The sequence below is a fragment of the Accipiter gentilis genome, chromosome 11, assembly GCF_929443795.1.
Source record: "Accipiter gentilis chromosome 11, bAccGen1.1, whole genome shotgun sequence".
Taxonomy (NCBI): domain Eukaryota; kingdom Metazoa; phylum Chordata; class Aves; order Accipitriformes; family Accipitridae; genus Astur; species Astur gentilis.
Window position 1 is genome coordinate 16,353,605 of NC_064890.1, and position 21,774 is coordinate 16,375,378.

Consider the following 21,774-nt stretch of genomic DNA (forward strand, 5'->3'; position numbering starts at 1 on the left):
TAGTTGTATTTTTACATGGATGACTGCACTCAAGTCTCAGGGTGCCTTGGGATCTTGTTAAATGCTGTAGAGAAACAAATGTGTGCAAAGAAGCAGCTGAGGGGCAGCCCCTTGGCTCGCCTGCGTGGCTTGCGGCTGACAGCTGGATTTTTTCCTCCTTCCCTGCTCCCATCAGGCTCCTGAAGGTAATTTGGCAGGTGCTCATAGGCTGCCACCGCTGAGGTGTGATCAGGAGAGCAGAAAACAAGCACACAGGTGCATAAGGAAAGGAGCGCTGTTTGAATTGGAATAGTCTGGTATTTGGTGGATGCAGTACGATCACTGTTAATCGCTTTAGCACAGTACAGCTGAATATGTAGTGCTGGTATAATGCAAAGTGTTATAACTAATTTTCTCCATTTTTCTTAAGTTCTGAAAAATGTCTACTGTGTTTCCCCTCATAAAATCCTGTGGAGACATCTGTAGTTAAGAATATGACTATAATGGTGCAAAGCTGCAAGCAGTTTTGTCCCATGCCACTTCTCCTCTGTAAGAGGCATCTCAATGTGGCATTGAGCACTAATGCCAAAACCGTTTTTGTCTGTGAGCAGATTGGATTGCTTTAGTTCATAGCCTGTGAGAACATCTGTTGAGCATCTCTGATGCACAGCTAAGAACCACATCTATCTGTTGCTCTTTCCAGGCCTCAGCGCTGAGAGCATTTCAAGGGAAAATAGGGCTTAGCCAGCAAAATCCCTGGCTGCTGAATTATACCCTACAACCATCAGCATGTCAATATAAGAGCTTTAGTGCTGTAGCTAAAGCTGTCTGCTGTTTCTGAGATGAGGGGACAGATGAATGTATTTGGGCCTGGTTATTTATCTCTTGTAGTATCGTCCTCCCACCCCCTTTTTCTTTCTGCCTCTCTGATCCAGTTGCCAAAATGATCAAAACGGACTGATCAGAATTCTGTGAGAACATTGGCATGTTGCTGTATCTTTCCTTCATTGAAACCCGCTGTCTGCCTAGCCCTAAAAAGCAAAAAATACTCTTTGAATTTGTTCATAGTACTTCCTCCTTTTCAGGTTCCTTTAGTTCTCAAATGCTGTAGATACCCAGACAAACAGTTGGTTTATTCAAATTGTATGTACTTTGGTGTGCTACTTGAAACTCTTTTGTCATGCATCTACTTTTCCCTCTAAACCATTAAAAAGAGCAAATCTGTATTAATGCTGTGAAAATAATCACTTCCTGTGTTTCTGGGGTGTGGGTTTTGCTTGCCTCGTTATCAAAAAATACAGGAGTCTTCAGTCTCTTTTCTGATCTATGAATATAAATGTTTGATATAATTTTTTAAGAAGGTCTTATATACAGCGCTTTTCCTTGAATAATGTTGATGTCACCCAAGACGTTAGTACTTCCCAAAAGATATTGGAGAGCTCCCCTTTTGGCTGTAGGAAGATGCCTAGGTTGGCTCAGCTACTCATGAACTTGTGGGCACGGTGGCAGTAGCATAATGTCACCCCATGATAATTGACTTTGTAAGTCTGTTTTTGGTAGCGGCACAGCTGTAAAGACTACAGGGGGCACTGGCATAGAGGAGAATGAATTGCTGCAATTGTAAGGAAAGAACCTGGCGATAAACTAACACTGCTGTTACTAAGGGGTGAGGTTTGTGGTGAGAGGCAGTGCCTTTTTATGAGCTCCACCAACACAGGGAAAAGAACGGAGATTTGGGGCTTAAATGAGACCTCTTACTTTCTTCATTTCAGGTCTCAAGACTGGCTTGAGAGCTTAAAATCTGTTCTGTTCTTCCCCAAATCTATCTTTCTATCTATCTAAAAATAGCCCACTGCCTTAAAGCCTTTCCCCTCATAGTTAACCAAAGAGGTGACACTGCCTCTTTTCAAACGCTGCCTGCTTTTATTATATCCATGGTGTCCACTATCCATGGTTTTGCCACTGCCAGCCAGGTTACGGTGCTTTTCCAGTTTGCTTTTGAAGGCACCTGATACACATCGCTTTAAGCGATCGCTCGGTAACTCGCAGCTTCACAAATTCTTGTTGACACCTATCTCCCCTTCCTCGGACCAGTTCGTTCCTTCCGTTTGGCTACTCCCGCGCGGGTGGCTTTGGAGCCCAGCGCTGCCGGCACCTGCGGTTCCCGAGAGCCCAAGGCACCCCGCAGCGGACGAAGCTCCGCGGAGCTGCCGCCCGTAATTTCACCCGGGCTACCTAACTTACCACGGGTCGGAGGGCTCGGCCCCGCGGCTGCTCCCGGCTCTGCTCTCCAGCCGGGGCTGGCAGCGAGGGTGCGTCACGGCAGCCGCCGCTCCCTCCAAGCCGTACGGGCGCGGCACGACTTCCACGGTTTCCAGATCTACGTGTTCTCCCTCCCGGCTCGCCAGGGTCGCTGACCTGATCCTCCCCGAGGCCGCTGCGCCGCTGCCCGGGGCCGCGGCGGCGGGCGGCGCATGCCCGTGGGGCGGCGAGCATGCGCGCAGGCGGGGCGCCGCCGCCGCCGCCGCTGCTCCCGTCGGCCTGTGCCTCCCGCCGCCGCCGGGCGTCGGTGGCGGAGCGAGCCCGCCCCGGGCCACGGGCGCTGCCATGGTTAGCGAGGCGGGTGCCGAGCAGGGCGTCGCGGCTCCCCTCCCTTCTCCGGCCTCGCCCGCGGCGCTGGGTAGCGGCGAGACAAGCAAGAGGTAGGGGAGGGCGGGAGCGAGGCGGCCGGCGCGGCCTGGCCCGGCCCGGCCCGGCCCGTCCCGCGGCTGCCCGGTGCCTGGCTGCGGGCCTGCGCCCGCCTCGGCGCGGCGCCCGGGAGCGCCCGCGGCCCGCGCGGGCGTGTGGGCTCCGAGCTGACGGCCGCCTCCCGGGGCCTCCCTTGGCGTGGGCAGCCGGGCGGGGGTCGGTCGGCCGGCCGGCCGGCGCCGGGTGCGAGGCCCTCGGGAGGGGATTCAGTCGTGGGGCCGCTCCGCGGGTGTGGGAGTGGAGGTTCAGGCGCGCACCGGCGCCGGTAACGGCTTGGCTTCCACCTTGTCCGAGTAAGCGAAAAGTGCCCGAGCCCCTCAGGTGGGTCCGGGTTGCGGTCGCTCCGAGCGGGTGCTATGGTCTCGAGTGGTCTTTGCGCTGTGCGTTTTCCTTTTTCTTTAGCTTGTAATAATATTTTTTTAACGTAATTGGCTCTTGGATTTATGATATGTTACTTTAATAGCAATGGATTCCAATTTTATACTTTGTGTTTCTGTGGTAGGTGTGTCGAGGTGGGAAGGTCTGTCTCAGTTCGTAACAGAAAGTGGGTCTGTATAGGTGGGATTAAGGAAACGAATGAACGAATTGGATCATTCTAGCTAGATTACAAAAATCTGCATGCTCACTGATGCAGGATGATTCAGAAAGTTTCTTAGTAAAGTGCTCTCAAATTATCTTGGTTTATCTTGTACCTCTTTACGGTGTGCTCCTACGCATGTGGTAACAGAGAAGACGTGGGGAAAATGGAACGGTGCTAAATTGACTTTGGTGCTGTCTGTGTAGGATATCAGGCGTTTCTGTTGGTGTTTCCCCTCAGCTAACAAATGTTATGGCTCCAGTCATTGTGTCCGAGCAGCTGGTTTGCCATATCTGTGCTCTGAAATTTTCCAATGTTTCCTTAAGCTACTCTGAGTGGAGGACATAATTCTTTAAAACATAATTATGTAGTGTAGTAAGGACAGGACCTTGCTTCCCTGATTCTTTTTTTTTTTTTTTTTTTTTATGCTGTATAACCAAAATTCTGTTCCAGCACCCATCTTCTCTGTCTGCTTTAACTGTGGTTTCTTTGAATCCTCTGCAAGGCATACAAGTATCATTTTGTTGGTCTCTGCAGGCTGACTTGACTGATGCTCCCACCAAGTGCAGAGGCTGTATCTTCTCACTAAGGTCTGAAGCGCATTTGTGTAGTGAGGAAATTGCAGGCATAGATTGTGATTCTTCACGTGTGAACTTCCATTTCTAGTAAAGCCTATTGCTTTGTTATTGCACAGTGTGAAGGCTGCTCAGCACCAGGGAGGGGCAGGGCAGGGAATAGCTCTTCAGTAACTTCACTAGGACACGCTGGAGACTTGATGTGCTCTTGAAACAGGGGAGGTGAGTTAACGGATTTTTCTACAAGACAATGATGAGGACCGTCTCGCGTGTTGGCAGTGTAGTCAGCCTTGTTGTCTTTAAATAGGGGATGATAATATGACGTATTCTCTAATACAGTAAATGCATGATGTTTTTCATAGCTTCAGAAATTCTGGGCAAAGTACAGCGTTTCCTCAGAAGGAGAACAGCAGTGCCAACTTGTTAAAACATGCAGCGTATTGGCAGGACCAGGTTGTGAGTGTATTTGCATGATTTCAAAACAGTTTAAGGCGGTATTTCCTAGGCAGGCTGTTTCTCTCAGCATCCTGCTGCATAGTCTATTAAATGACTCCAGGCAGAGCAGAGATCATGTCATGGACAAAAAGGATTCTGAAGGATGGAACTAGGATTTGATGCTTAATTTGCTTTGGGGGGCATTTTTATAGAGGAAAAAAATGCTAATTTTATTATGAACATAAAATTCTACAGCTGTAAAAATGTGAAATGCACTTTTTTTTTTTCCTTTAGCCTGTAATATGTGCCCCCATTGTCTGAACATAGGAGCCCAGAGCAGTTTGACATCCTCCTGATTTTATGCAGCCTATTAGATATTCCCTGCTAAGTCAGTGACTTCCATGCATTGTCAGGTCTGTTTAGCAAGCTTATTTCAGGACTGCATTTGATTTTTTTAATTTAAAATTCAATATATCCAATACTAATAAGAATATAATTGAGAAAGAAATTAGTCATAGTAATTAAATGGTGAACGTGCTGGATGTGGCTGGAATGTAACCAGCGGTGTCCAGACCAATTTTAACACTTTTCTCGAAGCAAGGGTGAACATCCATTTGCCTAGCACGTGGTTCTTGCAAACGTATTTCTTAGATTTTAATTGCCTTGTTATTGCTTTATAATTAGAGCCAGTTGATTTAAGCAATATTGCTTGTGTATTTTAATCACAACAATTTATTCTCAAATCAGAGGGAATATATGAACGAGGAGGTGGAGGAGTGTGCTGAAGATGAGGCGACTGAATCGGAAGAAGACCCTGAATTTGATGAAAGAATTGGATGCCTTTCCAAAGGTCCCTGAAAGCTATGTGGAGACTTCAGCAAGCGGAGGCACAGGTAGGCCTTCCTGAGATGCTGACATGATTCATGTTGGCTGTTGGCTCAGTCTAGCATGCTCTGGGAATAGAACCTGCAACAGGAGGAAGACAGGCATCTGTGTTCATTTGAAAGTAGCCAAAATTGGTTTTGTGACTTCTTTTGTGGACTGACAGAGCTCATCTCCTTCAAGTAAAGACCTAGTATCTTATCCAAATAGATGCATTCATCTCTCATCTCAGGGGATGTTTTTGTGTAAAACTGGTGAGACTCAAACCAATGTAAAGGTTCACTGTGAAAACTTCTAACCAATTACAACTGGAAGTGCACTGTGCCAAAGCTGTAGTAAAACTTCCATTTGTTGTCTCACTAAGCTGTTTTCTCTGTGTCAGGTTTCTGGGCAAGATAGTGTCAGCATGAGCTGAAATGCAGGTTGGATTCAGCTCTATGCTTTCATAAAAGTGGAAAATCATTCTCCAGAGGTGTCTAAGAGCTGGCTAAGTTAAGCATCAGGATGAAGAGCAGCTTTCTAAAGCTTTTTGTCTTGAAGCTGTATTTGATTTTAAGAGTAAGGAAAGCCCTTTGAAGAACTAAACACTTTACTCCAGGGCATATGTGCTTGTAGTGTTCTTGAGCTCCTTGAGCTTCTCTCAAAAAGCTGTAGTTGTAAGAAGTACCTTTTGTATATGTATCTGAACAGAAAATTGTGCCTGTAAGTTGGGTTGGGTTAGAGTTAGCCTGATCTGGAAATAGTGACTTAATCTACTGGACTATTGGAATTGTTTTCAGATAAATAGGAAACTGCTAGCAATTACTTTGAAATGGAGGACAAAAATCTCTCTCATGTGTGATTATGTCTGGAACTCAGTTGAATAAAAAATACAAGAAGCAATTGCAATCTTGCAGATAAGCCTTTTAAGTCATTACACCACTTGTGTGGAAGTAAATATCACAAGGATCTGTATTACTTTGCTATGTTTCCTGAATTGCAATGTTAATAATTAAAGGATTATTTTATATAGAATAATCTGTGAGAGGTGATTAAATAACTTTGTTAATGTTAGTCCCGGTTCCTGAGAAAGCAAGTTGTTTTTATGTTGTAATTCTTAGAAAAAAACAATAAATGCTTAAAAATACCTTTTTTGTAGTATAGCACCATCCTTCGTGAGAACTTTGCTTTGGGGAAGGGTGCCGTAAGGTTTCTCAACACCAGAAGTTACTTTAGCGTTCTTTGGTTTATCCCAGTAACCTTATAAATTACAATATAGGATTGTGTTACTCTACGCCGTTATAAAATTTTAATGTAGTATTCCCATTTCATTGAGGATTCCAGTGCCAGGCTTACTTCCTGGTGTGAAAGACTCTATTCTCAGACTTTCAGTGCCTTAAAACCCATTGCAAAAGAAGTACCGGTCTTTCAAACAGACTGGGACTGTAGCTCTGGGGCTGGGAGAACCTTTGTAAAAGATGATCTGTCTTTGGAAATTCTACAAGACTTTATTTTCCTGTTCAGATCCACAAATACCTTTGCTCAGAAATACCCAGAAAGCAGCTATGGCTCTAATTGTTTCCCTGTGTTTGGATAGACAGTATGGTTCCAGCTTTCCTATTGCATAGCTGGGATGAGTCTCGCCTGCTGAGCTCCAAAAGGAAATTGATAGAATAATTAACTGACTGGTGCATCCACTTTCACAGTATGCATTGACATGAAGGTTTTCATATATATATATATGATCCTTACGTAGCTTCAGCTGAAAGCTAGAACTTGAAATGTCACTGATCAATGCAGCAGTCAGTGGTTTCTTTTCTGATCCTGTAGGACAGTGCCTTTATATCCCTGCTGCCACCTCTGGGCTCTAGACCACTGTGTAGTGAGTTGAAGCCTATCAACAACGGGCTTGTTTTTTCTCAAGTTGCCCTTCACAGACTCCATAGAAATACTCTACAGAATGCAGATGGAAAACATACACTGTCAATAAGCTGTCCAAATCACTACTGTGCTCCATAACTGAAGTTTTTTCCACTTGACAAAAATCCTGATTTAATAAAAGGGGCGTAGCAGATACTTTTCTGCATCTGTTTCTGACTATGTGCAGCAGGATAATCTTCCCTTTGCATTGTACAACTTTGCAAGTGTGATGAATAGGGTTCTTTGGAGATAAGTGAGACACATATACCCTTAAAGTATGCCAATTAGTTTTCTTCCTAAAAATAATTTCAAATCAGTTCTTCACTTATTTAGCTGTTGGTAGAATGGATAGCTAGGTACATGTTGGTTATCACCAGAGGGAGAAGTGTTTGAAATACTGGGGTGGGTGTCCTGACTGTGCAGATATACACAAGTAATATAATCAGGGCACCTTTTTCTAACTGGACAGTGCATATAATGCATATTATTTCTCTTGTCTTCTAGCTTATTAGCTCTAAAACTAGATATAAAAAACTTTGTTACATAACTTAGGTTGTAGACAAGTGGAGACTTGAAGGGACTTCAAGGTGCACATTCTCCTTCTTTCATGCCTGAGTTTAGGATTGAGTTTGCCTAGACCATCCCTGACAGTGATTTGTGGGCATTTTGTTTTATATGCAGAGCTGGATCTAGTCTGTTCTTAAATCTTCCACATAGGGATTTCAGAATCTCCTCATCATTCTTGTATTTGACTGTACTTAAATGTAAAAAGTTCTTTCTTGATGCAAAGGTAGGACTTGTTCTTTCCCCCTCCTATGTAAAAGCAAATATTGTAGAAATGAAAAAAATTTTCTAAGAGCAGGTTATGGATTTATAAATCAAAGATACTAGTGTTGTACTGGTAATGCTGAGATTCTGGAATGTTAGAATTTTGTTCTGCTTATGTATCTGAATAATATTTCTCACAATCTAAACTACTTTTTTTTAATTTTCTTTTGACCACTCAGTTTCTCTGATAGCATTTACAACGATAGCTTTCCTGACTGTAATGGAGTTCATGGTATATCGGGACACATGGATGAAATATGAATATGAAGTAGACAAGGATTTTACTAGGTAATACTTATTTATTATAATTCCTTTTAAAATTTAAGTTTTCTGCATTTCAGGACAGAATAGATTTAAAACGTTCATGTGACTTGCGAGCAATTTATGATTGAAATTAAAAATGAAATACTAAAGGGACTTGATTTTTCTTCTGTTGATTCATTTGTTGGTTTTTTTTTCCCCCTGGAATCTATGAAGAAGAGAAATTGAGATTTCTGCAGTGAAGAAGTCAATATAGTGTAGGTTTGTTGGCGGAGTACCCTCAGGAATTATTTGCTAACAATTCAGAGGACATTGTAATATGTAACTCCATATTGGCTATGTAAACCCACCACATTTGCATGATGCATACTTCTAGTTTATACAGTAGGATATTGCCATTATACTTTGTGCTGCTGGAGCTGAACCTTTAAGCACTCATAACTTTGACTACATTATCTAGAGATTGCTACTGATCTTGTCTCCAGTTACGGCCTTCAAGATTGGCTGAAGATATATTTGCTGTTGGTTTTGTCTGCTTGTCTGGAGACTGCATTTGCCTTTCTTCCTGACGTGGTCAGGCACCCATGAGTCCATGCCAAGTTAATGGAGACTTTGTGCACTGAACACCTTTAAATATCATGCGTCTGGAACTGAAATAACTTTAAAAGCTGTTTGACTCGTTGCTGTGGTAACAAGCTAAAGCTATGTATATTAATTGGATGTCTTGTACGTCAGAAATACCAAAGGTTTCTGTAATGAAAAAATAAAAAATATGAGAAATTTAATGGAGATGCATCAAAACCTCAAGTTAGAGTAAATCCATTCAGACAGACGGGAGTTTCACATTTAGGTCTTTGCTAAAGTAGGCTATTTCCCTAGTGAAGCTATCACACGGGAAGGATTGTCTAGTGGTTAAGAGACTATTATGCGACTTGGGAGAAGTCCTGCTGCAGATTTTCCAGTTTGATTGTGGGTTAATAACTCAGCTTGCACTTCTGTGACAATTGAAACCAATGGAGATTGGTATCACTTTAACTGTTTTTCTCCTGTCTACTGACCATGTCTGATCCCAGGTTAAGCCAATGTTGAAACCCTTGCTTACATGATTTGTTTATGTCGTCATCTAAGTTCCCAGTAGAAGCTCCCTGGAAGTGGTAGGACTGTACGATTATAGCGAAGGGATTTAGTCATTATAGTTTAAATGATTTATGTGAAACTAACACTAACCAGTAGGAAATACCCAGAATATTGGGGAATGCCACACAGTCAGACTTCTAGTGTGATGGAGTTTTTTGGGGTGTTGTTTTTTGGGGTTTTTTTGTTTGTTTGTTTTTTCTCCTGATGAGTGGAACTATGTTCTACCACCCCTACTTTATGGAAACATTCAGGATAAAGGTCTTGACATACAAGGCATTTTGCTATTGTAGTATGGGAGCATTTTTGAGAAAAGAGCTTTTTCCAGAAGCATTGCTAGGAAAACCAGCAATCCTTATGGCATGGCAGCATTTTCTGGGAACTGGTTTTAGCAACTTCTCAGCCTGATCCTGAATGTTACTGTCCTGAGGAATTCTGATTAGGATTGGAAATACAATTGGAAATACAAGAGAAAACAGGAGGAAGGTGCTCAAATATTTACTCAGTTTTAGATTTTGTAACTCCCACATTGTCCTGATCCACTGCATTCTGTGAAATTTATTGCACTGTTGCAGTTGTGTGGCAAAAAAAATATATGTGTAAAATATTGAAAACTGTATATTCTTAATAGGAGTCTGACAAACTCTTGGGCCAGTAATATTTCCAAAAAAATCCATTAGGATTTTCATTGTAAAATTCAACAGGGAAATCTGATGCTTTTGTCTCTTAAGTTATGAGTGGTCATCAGTACTTTAGTAACTAAAAGTCCGTCTTGGTTCAGCCAAATTATAAACAGCTTAAGTTTATATTTACTGGTGTAAATTTTGTTATTTGACTGTGTTTCTGCAAGTAATTTGAGAATTTTAGTAATATATCTCTTGATACTTGTACACAATGTTACTTACTAGTTTTGCCTTTTTTTTCTTTCCAGTAAATTAAGAATCAATATTGATATTACAGTTGCCATGAGGTGTCAATGTAAGTATTCCATCAGTGAAAGTTTTAAAACACTTTCAAAGGCTCTTCAGAGTATGCATTTGCTTGCAATATAGTTGGATATTGTTCAAAATATTAAAGGAGTGAGATTTCTTCTGATCTTGATGGTATGTAGTGATCTTGATGGCATATAACTCACTGAAAGTATTGGTAGGAGATGTGAAGAAAAGTATTTATGCCACCTCATTTGCGTCTTCCAGAACTTTGCTTTGTCTGTCGGCAAAAAAAGGATCTGTTGTTCCAGTCTCTCTCTAGCTGGAATATTCTAAGAGCTCATCGAGAGACGCAACTCAGCAGCAGGAATTTATCACAACTTTTATTTATTTATGAACTTGGTCGAGATTAACACGGTCTATTGTTTAACAATACTGGAACCATCAGGTAATTTCATCCTCCTGATGAACATATGGATGCCTGCCCATTTAAAGGCAATGCTTACTATTGTTTTGATGTCATTTAAGTAATGAACCGTTATTTGTATGGACTAGTTTTGGTTGTCCTGGACTGAGAAAGAGGGAGAATACTACTCCTACTACCAGGAATACAAGTAAATCTTCAAGACTCACTTTTTTGGCTAGGCTAAACCTTGAATTAATTGTATGGTACATCAGTAGCACACAATTTGTGTTTGTCTCACAAGTACTAATTCAAAAATTCTCCCATCTTACTCTTAAAATTTATTTTAATCTTTTACAATTATTTTCCAGTTAGCATAAAAAAATTTGAAAATTCTGATTTTAATTTTTTTTTTTTTTGGGAAAAACCCCAAACTTTATCCTCTGTTTTGACTAGTTTTGGTTTGGATTCAGTGCTTATGAAACAGGAAAAACTATTTATGCATAGCAGATCCTGTGATTTATACAACATCTCTGAAGGTGTTATGTCAGTGAGAAAATACTGCAAATCTGGAAAGTTTGTTTCTGGTCACTGTGCATTGGTTGATGATACTCTGATATAATAGGTTGAAAAGTAGGATTCTGTGGTTTCCCCCTACCTCCCAAAAATCTGTTTCTTGCCAGATTTGTTTATCTTTTGGTTTGGACTTTGTTAACAAGGAACAGTAACTTACACTCAAAATTTACCGCTGTACTGTGAAACTTCATTTCAACTTGAACTTTTTTTGTTTGTTTATGATCATCTATATGACTCTTAGTATTTTTCTCCCTGTTTAAAACAGATGTGGGGGCTGATGTTCTGGATTTAGCAGAAACAATGGTTGCCTCTGCAGATGGGCTAATCTATGAACCAGTAAGTTGATTCTTACCTCTTTATTTGAAAAGGAAATTGCTCTTTACTTGGTGTGGAGCACAGCTGGGCTGGCTTGCTTGCTTGTATGGGGGCTTTTTCCCCACAACTGGGCTGCATAGAACCTCCCCAAGTATTGTCTGATCCTTGAGTGAGGTCTGCAGCGCTTACTGCAGGAATCTGCTAGGGAAAAAGGCTAGCATTGGGTCTTCTGCATGTTCACTCTCTGCAAATACAGCAGATTTGAATACAGCAGATTCCCAGATCAGTGCTGCTTAACAAGCTAGTGATTTCTACAGCTAGTTATTTTTACATGTGCAAATTCTAGGGATAAATGCTAACAGTATTTGATATGGAAGGAAAACTATCGGAGCTCTCATAAAAATAGAATTGATGTAACTGCTTTTTAACTAGAAGAATACTATGATTCTAAAAAGGGATAGAAAGTCACCATGATATCCTTATAATATGGAATGGCATTAAAGATCATAAATTGGGTTAGTATCCTTTTAATTTCTGTATTGTGAACTGAAGGCTCTGGAACTGTGTGAGCCTATATTCTTCAAGTGGTTTTGCTTGCATAATACAATAAGCTTTGAAGTGATTATTCTGTGCTAAGTAATTTATCATTTACAGAAAACCTATTAGAGAATGTAACTTCCTGCTGTAATTATTGCATTCTCTAATAACTGAACCATATTCCAAATTATAAGAGTTTTGTCCAAATTCCTACTCGTGTGTGTGAGCAGGAGGAGATGGCTGAATGGAGGGACGTGCTTGGGAAGTGGAAGGAGCTTGTTTTTGTTTGTTCTCCTTGGAACATTTCCTCTTTTTGTCTGGACAGTCATCTCTGCGCTGCTGTAGCTGCTGCATGCTAGCAGTTGCCCCAGTGATTATAATCTTAAAAAGAGGAAACTTCCTGTACTTAACTCTTTTGGCCATAGCTCTGGGTAGGTTTAAGCCTTAATTGCAATTGAATTTACTGTCTGGACTACATCAGTGTTAACACTACATAGATTTGAATTTGGTGCGCAGATGTTAGTGGTGATATTCTTGTGCGGATTGGAGTACAGCAGGTCTGGTAGATTGTCTTAAAGAAGCACTTAATGCGTGATGACCCTAGAAATAAACAATCTGCACCTGGACCGTTGTCTTTCAAAGATTGCTCCTTTTCTTGTTTCATTGCTGTTTGCATCAAAACCATGCATGTCAGTCTTGCCCATGTTAGTCAAAGGCTAGAAGAGCAGAGACTGCTGACTCGAGTTATGAGGGCTTTAGGAAAAGATGCTGAAGTTATGAACGCAAACAAGAGAATAATTCTTGGGGGGAAGGGACAGAAATTTCCATACTTGAACACTAAATGTGTTATTTAAAGTGCAAAGTCCTTTCATAAACTCCAGTATGTGGTACCAAGTGTGAAGTTGATTATAACTCCCCACCCCTTCCCACACCCCAGTTCTTTTCAGGGTTTCATGAATGGGACTTCAGTGCTTCCTGCATGTTTTATTAGTTGTGTTATTTTTGTTTCAGGTAGTATTTGATCTCAGCCCACAACAGAAAGAATGGCAAAGGTAAAGCACTGAGATGCATGCCTATGGTTTGTATTATTTGTACTGGAAGTGACTTTGAGGTACACCAGAGTCAGATGACAGAACTACATCTTGGGTCTAACAGCTCCTGCTTTTAAGAGTGCAAACCTGTGAAAAGATACTAATTTACTTTGCTTTTCTCATGATTTGAGATCTCTGTTATGGAAAAAAAAGTGGCTTTGGACTTACTTGTGGAATTGGGTCCTGCAGTTGCAAGCAGAGATGTATGGCCTCACCCAAATATATTTCAAAAAAAATGCTTGGTAGCACAAGTTTTAATTATGGGTTCAGATGCATAACACAGATAGCTTGGTATCTAAAGGTCAAAGCTGAGCCATAGTAACAAAGTGGCATGTTCTTTCAAAGCCAAAGGAGTTGGAGTCTTTTGTGTAACGACACGCTGTTATCATTTAAACTTGAATAGCTTGGTTACATGTGATTGCTATACTGATAGTCTGATAATAGAATCTGAAGCTTATTTGGGATTCTGGCTGGTTTCAGTATTTTGGTTATACACTGCTATGAACACCAAAGTTTTAAGCTCTGTATGAAATATCATTCTCAAAGTTTAATACTGACACGAACCTTTCTAACTTCTCAATGTATAATTTAGAACTGAAGCTGATAATTAATTGTGAAGTTACTTTTTGTTTTACTGTTGCATGCTTTCACACTTGTCTGTGTAATCTTTAGGATGCTGCAGCTAATTCAGAGTAGGTTACAGGAAGAACACTCTCTTCAAGATGTGATATTCAAAAGTGCTTTCAAAAGTGCTTCTACAGCACTGCCACCTCGGTAAGAAAAATTGGGATGTTGTGTCGTCATTCCCCCCACCCTATTTAATTAGACTTCACGTTTTATTGTGATTATGATTTTTTTTTTCCCCCAGAAGATAAGGTTGTAAGAAAAGAAGACCTTACTGCTTTTTATTGCATTTTAAAAGAGAATGCTTCATGCTTGCTTTGGAGAGCTGTTATTTTATGAAAACCTCTGGGGTTTCCAAACTGGAGAAGGTTTCCAGGTTTTATGTGTGTATTTATACGTATGTATGTGTATGTAATACAGACACACACATAAATATACACACATACCTTTTTAGTCCATTTTATCTGATGCTTCCTTCTTAATGTGAATTAATAATGCCAAAGCAATGCTAAACAAGAAGTCTTTTTTTAAATGAAAGAATATTTTTCTGTCCAGCAACTTTTTTTAAAAGTCCTGCTATTAACTGTGACTTAATACTTTATGATTTTAAAAGAATCAACCTTTGAATAAAAACGTGTTTTGTTAGTAAATGCCTTGGTTGAAGATAGCACTGTTAAAATTGTGTGGAGAAAACTTGCTGTTTATGCTTTATTCCAACTACCCACAAAATGCTGGGAGACTAATGCATAAAAGGCTTGGTCTGCCTGAATCTAGATGTTATGTGATATTTCCTCCCCACTGTCCCCCCCCAAGTTGAAAACACTTTCTACATAAAAGCTGAAATTCCTTTCTCTTTAAGAACAAACAAACAAACAAAAATACCCCACACAAGCCATAAACAGACACCAAAACTGCTGTATGCACTTTCCATGTTGTAATCTGCTTGTTTGAGGAATAAGTGCATCTTTTTTTCCTAAGGCAAGACTGAAGAGGGCTCAGAAAAATCTTTTTTTCTCATTTAGTCGATGTCTTCAAATTCCTTAAGTCCTTCTGTGCCTCTGTGATACTTGTTAGTGCAGTATTTGGGATGGTAGTTATGCTTGAGATGTGTTTAAAAAATTGTATTTATTTTTTTTATCTCTCTAAGGAGCAGTTTTGGAAATATGTTCCAAGTTGTGGACATCCCAACAGGTGTGGGAAGAGGAAGGTTTCATAAAAAATAAATGTTGAAAGCTGTTCTTGCTACATTGTTGTTACTGTGACTAATATATTTTGTTCTGTTCGTTGTAGCATTAAAAATTTTCCAACAAACCACTTTTGGTAGAAGTAATTGAAAAAAAAATATGCCAGGGCAGCAAGATATACTTACGGTCTTATGTTTTCTGTTCACGTGTTCAGGTATTGTAAGTTAGTTTTGTACTGAATACAGGTACGAACGAAAGCTTATTGGTTTTATCAGACTGATCTTTATTAGTTTCTTTTCCTTCCACGATGCCTGCTATAATTCCAGAAGAATACAATAAGGAGAGGTAGATGATAATGCTGTATCTTTATGCTAGGAAAAAGAAATCTAACTGTACTGCTGTTATTTCTGTTAGACAGTGAATATTCTTAAGTATTCTTTATGTTGTTTTTGTTTAAACAGGGAAGATAATTCATTACAGTCTCCAGATGCATGCAGAATTCATGGTCATCTCTATGTCAATAAAGTGGCAGGGAATTTTCACATAACTGTGGGCAAGTATGTTCTGTTCAATTCCTGAAAATAAAAAAAAATTGATTTCTGCATTATGTACAGTACATGCATGTATATATGTGTGTATGCTTTTATACTTTTGAGTTAATGACTTTTACTAACCTTCCCCTGTACATGCTTGGTATTAAGTTCCATGTGGTATCTTTTCTTACACAGTTAAAAACAAATTTCTTCGTGAGTTACTAAAACAATGCAGTGCATTGCATTGTTGTATGCAGTGTAGTGGTTATGAATTCCAGTGTCTTACAGGATGAAAACTCTTGAAAATAAGTCCTCTGTAAGTGTATGATGTGGAATGGACTGCTTGTACTTGCCTCCATTCTTTGGGCGTGTCCAAACTTCTCCTTTGTATTAGTACAGTTCACTAACATGGATGAAGTGTAGATATGTGCCATTTCAATGCCGAGATAATGTCGTTATAGAACCATAGTTAGGGAGCTAGATGCCAGTTCATCTTGATTTGCAGAGACTGTCTGACACGCTTCGGCAATGGTATTAGCTTATATACACTGCATACAAACTTGTGTTAACTTCTCTCTGTGCTCTCCAGCTCTGCTGTCCTCACTTATCTTCCTGCCACGTTTGTCACCAGAGATCTTGGCATGCAATCTGTACTCTCTAATTTATCCATAAGTAATTCCAGCTGCTGTCTTTGTGTGGATATTTCTCCAAATGCCACATCTGTCTGGTCTTATACCACCTCTCTGATTTGCCCGTAGATGTCCAACAACTTAAGCCTGTTTCAGAGCTGATCATTTCAGCCTTTCATCTGTACTGCTATCGCTTCTCTCTTCCTGTCTCTAGTTTTGCACCCCTGAATAATTTTGCTTTCCTTTGCTTCCTTTAGCTCATCATCACGTTTGTAATTCTGTGAAGTTGTGCTTTCTCTGCTTGTAGGTGGTTTTTTTTATGGCTTTTTTTACTGGCTGCCTTTGTACTTTATTGCTGGGTTATTTATTGTAGTCCTATCTTGACTGATCTCATTGTCTTTCTCCACCTTCTATTTGTCCAGAACTTACATGCATTTGGTAATGATTTAACTTAAGCTAAGTAGGGAAAGTTTCCTGCATTATTGGCTGGACTGGTAGGAATGAAGTGTGGCTGAGAGACTGTTTTGCTTTCCAGATAGAGTTGCACTTTTTTCTCCCTCTTCACACTGCTACCAGCCTCTGCTTTGTATTTTCTTTGGAGGTCTACAAACAAATGTCCAGACCTGAAGTTGCTTAGTCAGGGAGTAAATACAGAGCATAGTTAACTTGCTCAGTCATAGAACAAGTACAGTAAAGTTTTTGTTAGTCACTTGAGCAGTCCTGCAGCTTTTCATGTGGTAGGCCTTGGTGGCTCTTCTAGTAGCCTAGTGACTTGATGTGTTTTTGACATTTCTAAAAATGCAAGACACTAATTTTGTGTAAGAGGGTTTTCATGAGACTTACGTTGCTGTACCTTGTAATTCAGGCTGTCTGTACTCGGCAGTAATAAAAATGTATTTATTTTAATATACACATGACTTTTATATATATATATAAAAAGTTTGTAAAACATATATTTAAACATATATATGTTATATATATGCACATATTTTTTTATATATGTAAAGTATTTATTGCAATAGAGGAGGAGAGGTAATTTTTCTACATAGTTCTGCTTAGGAAAACTGTGTCTTTTGTGTGGATTCATTAAACAAATTTTTCATGAAACATATCTTGCTTTCTTTAGGGCAATTCCACACCCTCGAGGCCATGCACACTTGGCAGCCCTTGTAAGCCATGAGTGTAAGTTCTTTATATCATCTCCGCGCGAATGAACATCATTTTGTTCAGACAGTCTCCTAATTCATATGTTAACATAGGTTGCTGTTGTAAAGACATTCTAGCTGGGCAATTGCATTGTAGAAGAAAGTGAAGAATATTCTTTGCAATGTTATGACTCAGTAGTGATTTACTTTCATACATTTAACACTATTAGTATTATCTTTAGGTGGCTTCTACAGTAATGATAACACAGCAATCTGGGATGTATTTTGGTGTAACACAAGATACCATACAAAATTACTATATTTCAGTCCAAACTACATATTTCCTGCAAAATCTGTTTTTATGAGGTTAAAAATTTCTGACCTTTGTCCTTAGAAACTTCATTTTTAGGTTATGAGTCTAGATACTGAATGTGTTGCTACTGTACTTAATGTGAGGCAAGGGTAGACTTACTGTGAAAAATGAACTTGGTATTGGTTAAACCTCCAAATGTCTGCCCATGAATTTATGTCAACACAAGTGTATAATATTATAGAGCTTAAATACCTTTGCAAAACCAGGCAATGTAGTAACTTGTAGTTGCCTTATGCTTTCTCTGTACATTTAATTTATGAAATTTTAGTCTTTTTAATACCATTACATACAGAACCTGAACTGTAGGATAACTTCAGTATTTGGCCAGCTAGAAATTTCCTGTCATGAAATTTTAACTCTTCAGCTCCAGGGTTAATTCAGATAGAGTTATAATTTGGTTTAGAATTTCTTTTCTAGAGAAATTGAATTTCTTTGTTAAATATTTTGGATTTGATTTTTGTTTGAAACATGTACGTAGATGTATTGATATAGTCACAGGCACAAAACCAATGAAATGCACGTGAGAGTTTGAGATATTCTAACTAATGCATTTTCCAGTGTGAGAAATGGGTGCATCTTTTTCTCTGAGAAGAGTACAGAATCTCATAGTGTAAAAATGTTGTTTCATTCCTTTGTATTGTCTTTCAGCCTATAACTTCTCTCACAGAATAGATCATTTGTCATTTGGAGAGCTTATTCCAGGAATTATTAATCCTTTGGATGGAACAGAAAAAATAGCATCAGATCGTAAGTGTTGTGTGTTTAAAAAAGCATCTTGTTTTCTATATTTTTCCAATAATTACATTTAAAATATTATCATGTTTCATGAACGTTGTGATTTACAAACAGCATGTCCCACTAAATGTGGTAGCAAGCAATGCACTGTTCAGGTACCTACATGGCATCTTAAATGGATGATTTCTTTTTAATATTGGTTATCACTGTATTTTGCTGTTTTGCTGAAGTTGATTTGTAGTTTCTTCCAGATTTGTGTTATGTTGAAGTTACAGTATGTCTGAACATATGGCAAAGAATTTTGCAGCAGTATGCTACAGTGGAGATTCATAGATCTGATTGTTGTTGTAACTGGGAAAAATAAGTCTGATTTGGTTTTAAAAAAAATAGCATCTGGAGTCTTGGATTCTATTCCTGTATTTGGTTTGTCACTTCTGCAGTGTATTTTGTGAGGCTACTACAGGAAAGGTTTGTGTATCGCTTTGTTTCCTCATGTATAAGTAAAGGAGTATAGTAACCTGCTTTACAGAACTGCCTGTGCCTCATCCTCTGGCTTGCATTCCCCATGGGAGTGATCCCCAGAACCTTCTAAAGCTGCTGTTGTGTCAAAGTCAGTCAGTCAGTTAGCTGTTCCAGCCAGAATAGTTTTGTGTAGTTGAAACAAATTGCTTCAGTCTATCGGTGTTTGTTCTCTTAAGGAATTGCACGAAGACAGAACAATCATAAATGCATAAGCATGCTGATTGCTTTAGAAGAATTCTCTAGAAGTCTGTCTGATCAAGAGAAAAACTGTAACCAGTTTAGAGGGCTTCCAGCATTGTATAGACAATTCAGTGGCTAAAATCTAGTCAAACCACTGTCGAGTGTATATATCATGCAAAATGTGACTGACTTCTAGTGTCGTGGAAAACACGATCTATGCATTTCATTTGAAGCTTTGAGTGGCGTGACCTTAATGAATCTTTTCGTTACATGGGTAAAATGTAAATTTCTCTGAGTACAAATGTGATATAGGCCCTGCCCATGGAAACTAACTTTGTTTATGCAGATGGTGCTGAAGTAGTCTTGACAGTGCTGGGACTCCATGAAGAATGTCCCTAGTGTAAATGGCTTAGCTGATTAACTATTTAAAATATTATTTGATTTATTTGTGAAGGTCTTAAATGGTTTGACTGTGTACTTAGTTCAACAGTGAGATTTATTTTCTTCTAGACAACCAGATGTTCCAGTATTTTATCACAGTTGTGCCAACCAAACTCCATACACATAAAATTTCAGCAGAAACTCATCAATTTTCAGTGACAGAAAGGGTAAGTAGAAGTAAGAGAAAAACATCCAGGGAAAAATCTAACAGTGATTGTTGTTAACAAAAGCTCAAATGTGGAAACGAAGACTTAGTCGTACTGTGGTTTTGAAAACTCCTCTAGCATGAAGAGACTCTTTGTAGAATGTTCCAGTGCACTAGATTTATCTGTGAATAATGTAATACTGATGGTAAAATATATATGCTTGGTGATACATACTAACATCTTGCATTAGTGTTTTGCATCTGTAGATCTGGAGTCTGATATTAGAATTAATGATAGATACCCAGTCATTTCCACTTCACTGGATGCTACTAGTGGTGGTGGTGGAGAAATCCTGTAAGTTTTTGGTGTGTAATCTTGTGTGTAGTTTTACAAATATTTAATCCACCATTAGCTTTTTATCCATGTAGGAAGCAAACCAAAAAGCACAGCTCACTTGAATGTTATTAGCTTGTTTGTGGAGTGTAAGAAATGGAAGTAATGGAAGTTTGTGTGAAAAACTGATCACACAGAAAGCATCTCTGTCTTTCAGCTGTCTTGTTTAACCTTTGTTGAACCACCAACTTTGATTACTTTCCAGACTAGAGAGCTTCCACTTCTGGGCTTGGAGAGGCTTTTAATTCTGAATCCATAAAGAAAGTAGTTATTGCAGCATAGTACATGGGCAAATCATAAGGTATTAATTTTAATGACTGCTGTAAATAAGAAAAAGGCCTTATGTGTACCAGTTACGTGTCTCATTTCCAGATACTGAACTCTGTTTTGGTCTTTTATTCAAAAGCCAAAGTAAAAAGAAATCTTTGCGAAAAGTTTAATTTAAAAATTACAGGTAAAGTGAGAGGTAAGGAGGAAGCCTTGGGTTGAAAGGAGATTCAGAGATTAGAATGGCAGTTCACTGTAATACAGTTTGTGGTGTTCTCCAAGGGAGAAAAATATTTATTTTCTCAGAATTCCATGCTGCTTCTGAAAAATACGTAGCATGGGGAAGTAGGATAGAGGTGATGTCTTGGGGTTCAACTTGGGACATGCAGACCACTGAAGGGAAAGTTTCGCTCTAAAACTCATGAAAGTTGGAGTAAAGAGAGGAATGAAGAGGAATTTCATAATGCAACGTACGCCCATCTCCTGCTGGTGTAGCAATCTGCTTCATGTTTTCTCTGCACAATCTCTGCAACAACTAAGGCACTCCTTAAACTTCTGGATATCAGTTGACTGCTTATATTACTCCTTATTGCTTATTTTTCATCTTGTATTAAATTTTTCTCTCCTGCTATAAAGATAGTTTCTGTCAGTTAACTGTGCAGTCTTAGTTAGCTCTTTGATTTTTTAATTGTTTTTTTTTTTTTTTGTGGGGCTGTATTTTTCATGAAAGTTGCAACGTGATCACAGGTTGCTTAGGAGAAAAGCTTGTGAATAGTGGAGGCTTGTTCTCACTGTCTCAGTAGGTAGCCCTGTTGCCTGTAAAGCTTGTTCGTGTTTATATTTGGAAACCAAATACCCCAGCAGATGAGCTGGGAAAGGCTATTAAGAACAGTTAACGTTGAACAACTTAGTGCATTTATTTTATAATAGTAGGCACGTATGCAGACCTGGAAAAAGGTGGTCAGCTAGCCATGGCTAAAACTTGAATACAGTGAGATTTAATTGACAGTGGTGAACAGACTGGGAAGGAGAGTTTGAAAGGTGTGGGCAGAATCATCTCCACTATTGTTGATGTTTGAGGTATTGTGTTTATCTATGTTAAAAAAGATTTAATTCTGGCAAGGCTTTGCTGATCTGAGATATCTGATGCAGGGTTAGTTATTTGCAGCAGGTTTTAGCAACCAAGAGTTAAATCTTCTGCAGCACTAGAAGCTAAAAGCAGACCAAAATGGTTTGCGGAAAAAGAATTATGTATATTTTGAGGGTGGAGTTTTGGGTGTTCTGTTTAACTTCATATTCTTTTTTCACCATTTGACCTCAATAGACCAATAAGGCTTAGGGAAACAATAGAGGAAAAACATACAAAAAAATAATGTTTTGTCCCTTGCCAATGGCAAGGTTCTGTTTAAATACCTTCAGTCTTCTGTTCGTTC

At 39.4% G+C, this 21,774-nt stretch overlaps 1 protein-coding gene across 6 annotated transcripts in view; it reads left to right on the plus strand.

The window, feature by feature from the left end:
- Positions 1-2,501: 2,501 nt before the first annotated feature.
- The window catches only part of ERGIC2 (ERGIC and golgi 2), a 296,444-nt gene continuing 277,171 nt past the window's right edge, over positions 2,502-21,774 (plus strand). For 4 of the 6 annotated variants that reach the window (XR_007507698.1, XM_049814299.1, XM_049814302.1 and 1 more), the window contains exons 1-11: positions 2,502-2,681; positions 5,062-5,207; positions 8,103-8,211; positions 10,250-10,296; positions 11,492-11,562; positions 13,090-13,130; positions 13,842-13,943; positions 15,439-15,534; positions 17,266-17,321; positions 18,306-18,404; positions 19,605-19,702. Coding sequence is in view for 5 of the 6 variants with exons in the window: in XM_049814299.1 (XP_049670256.1) it covers positions 5,102-5,207; positions 8,103-8,211; positions 10,250-10,296; positions 11,492-11,562; positions 13,090-13,130; positions 13,842-13,943; positions 15,439-15,534; positions 17,266-17,321; positions 18,306-18,404; positions 19,605-19,702 (825 nt within the window). In the remaining variant the exon portion in view is untranslated. Of the gene's footprint in view, positions 2,682-2,931; positions 3,049-4,010; positions 4,102-5,061; positions 5,208-8,102; positions 8,212-10,249; positions 10,297-11,491; positions 11,563-13,089; positions 13,131-13,841; positions 13,944-15,438; positions 15,535-17,265; positions 17,322-18,305; positions 18,405-19,604; positions 19,703-21,774 lie in introns of those variants that run through there. The other 2 variants (XM_049814301.1, XM_049814300.1) reach the window with 2 other exon arrangements.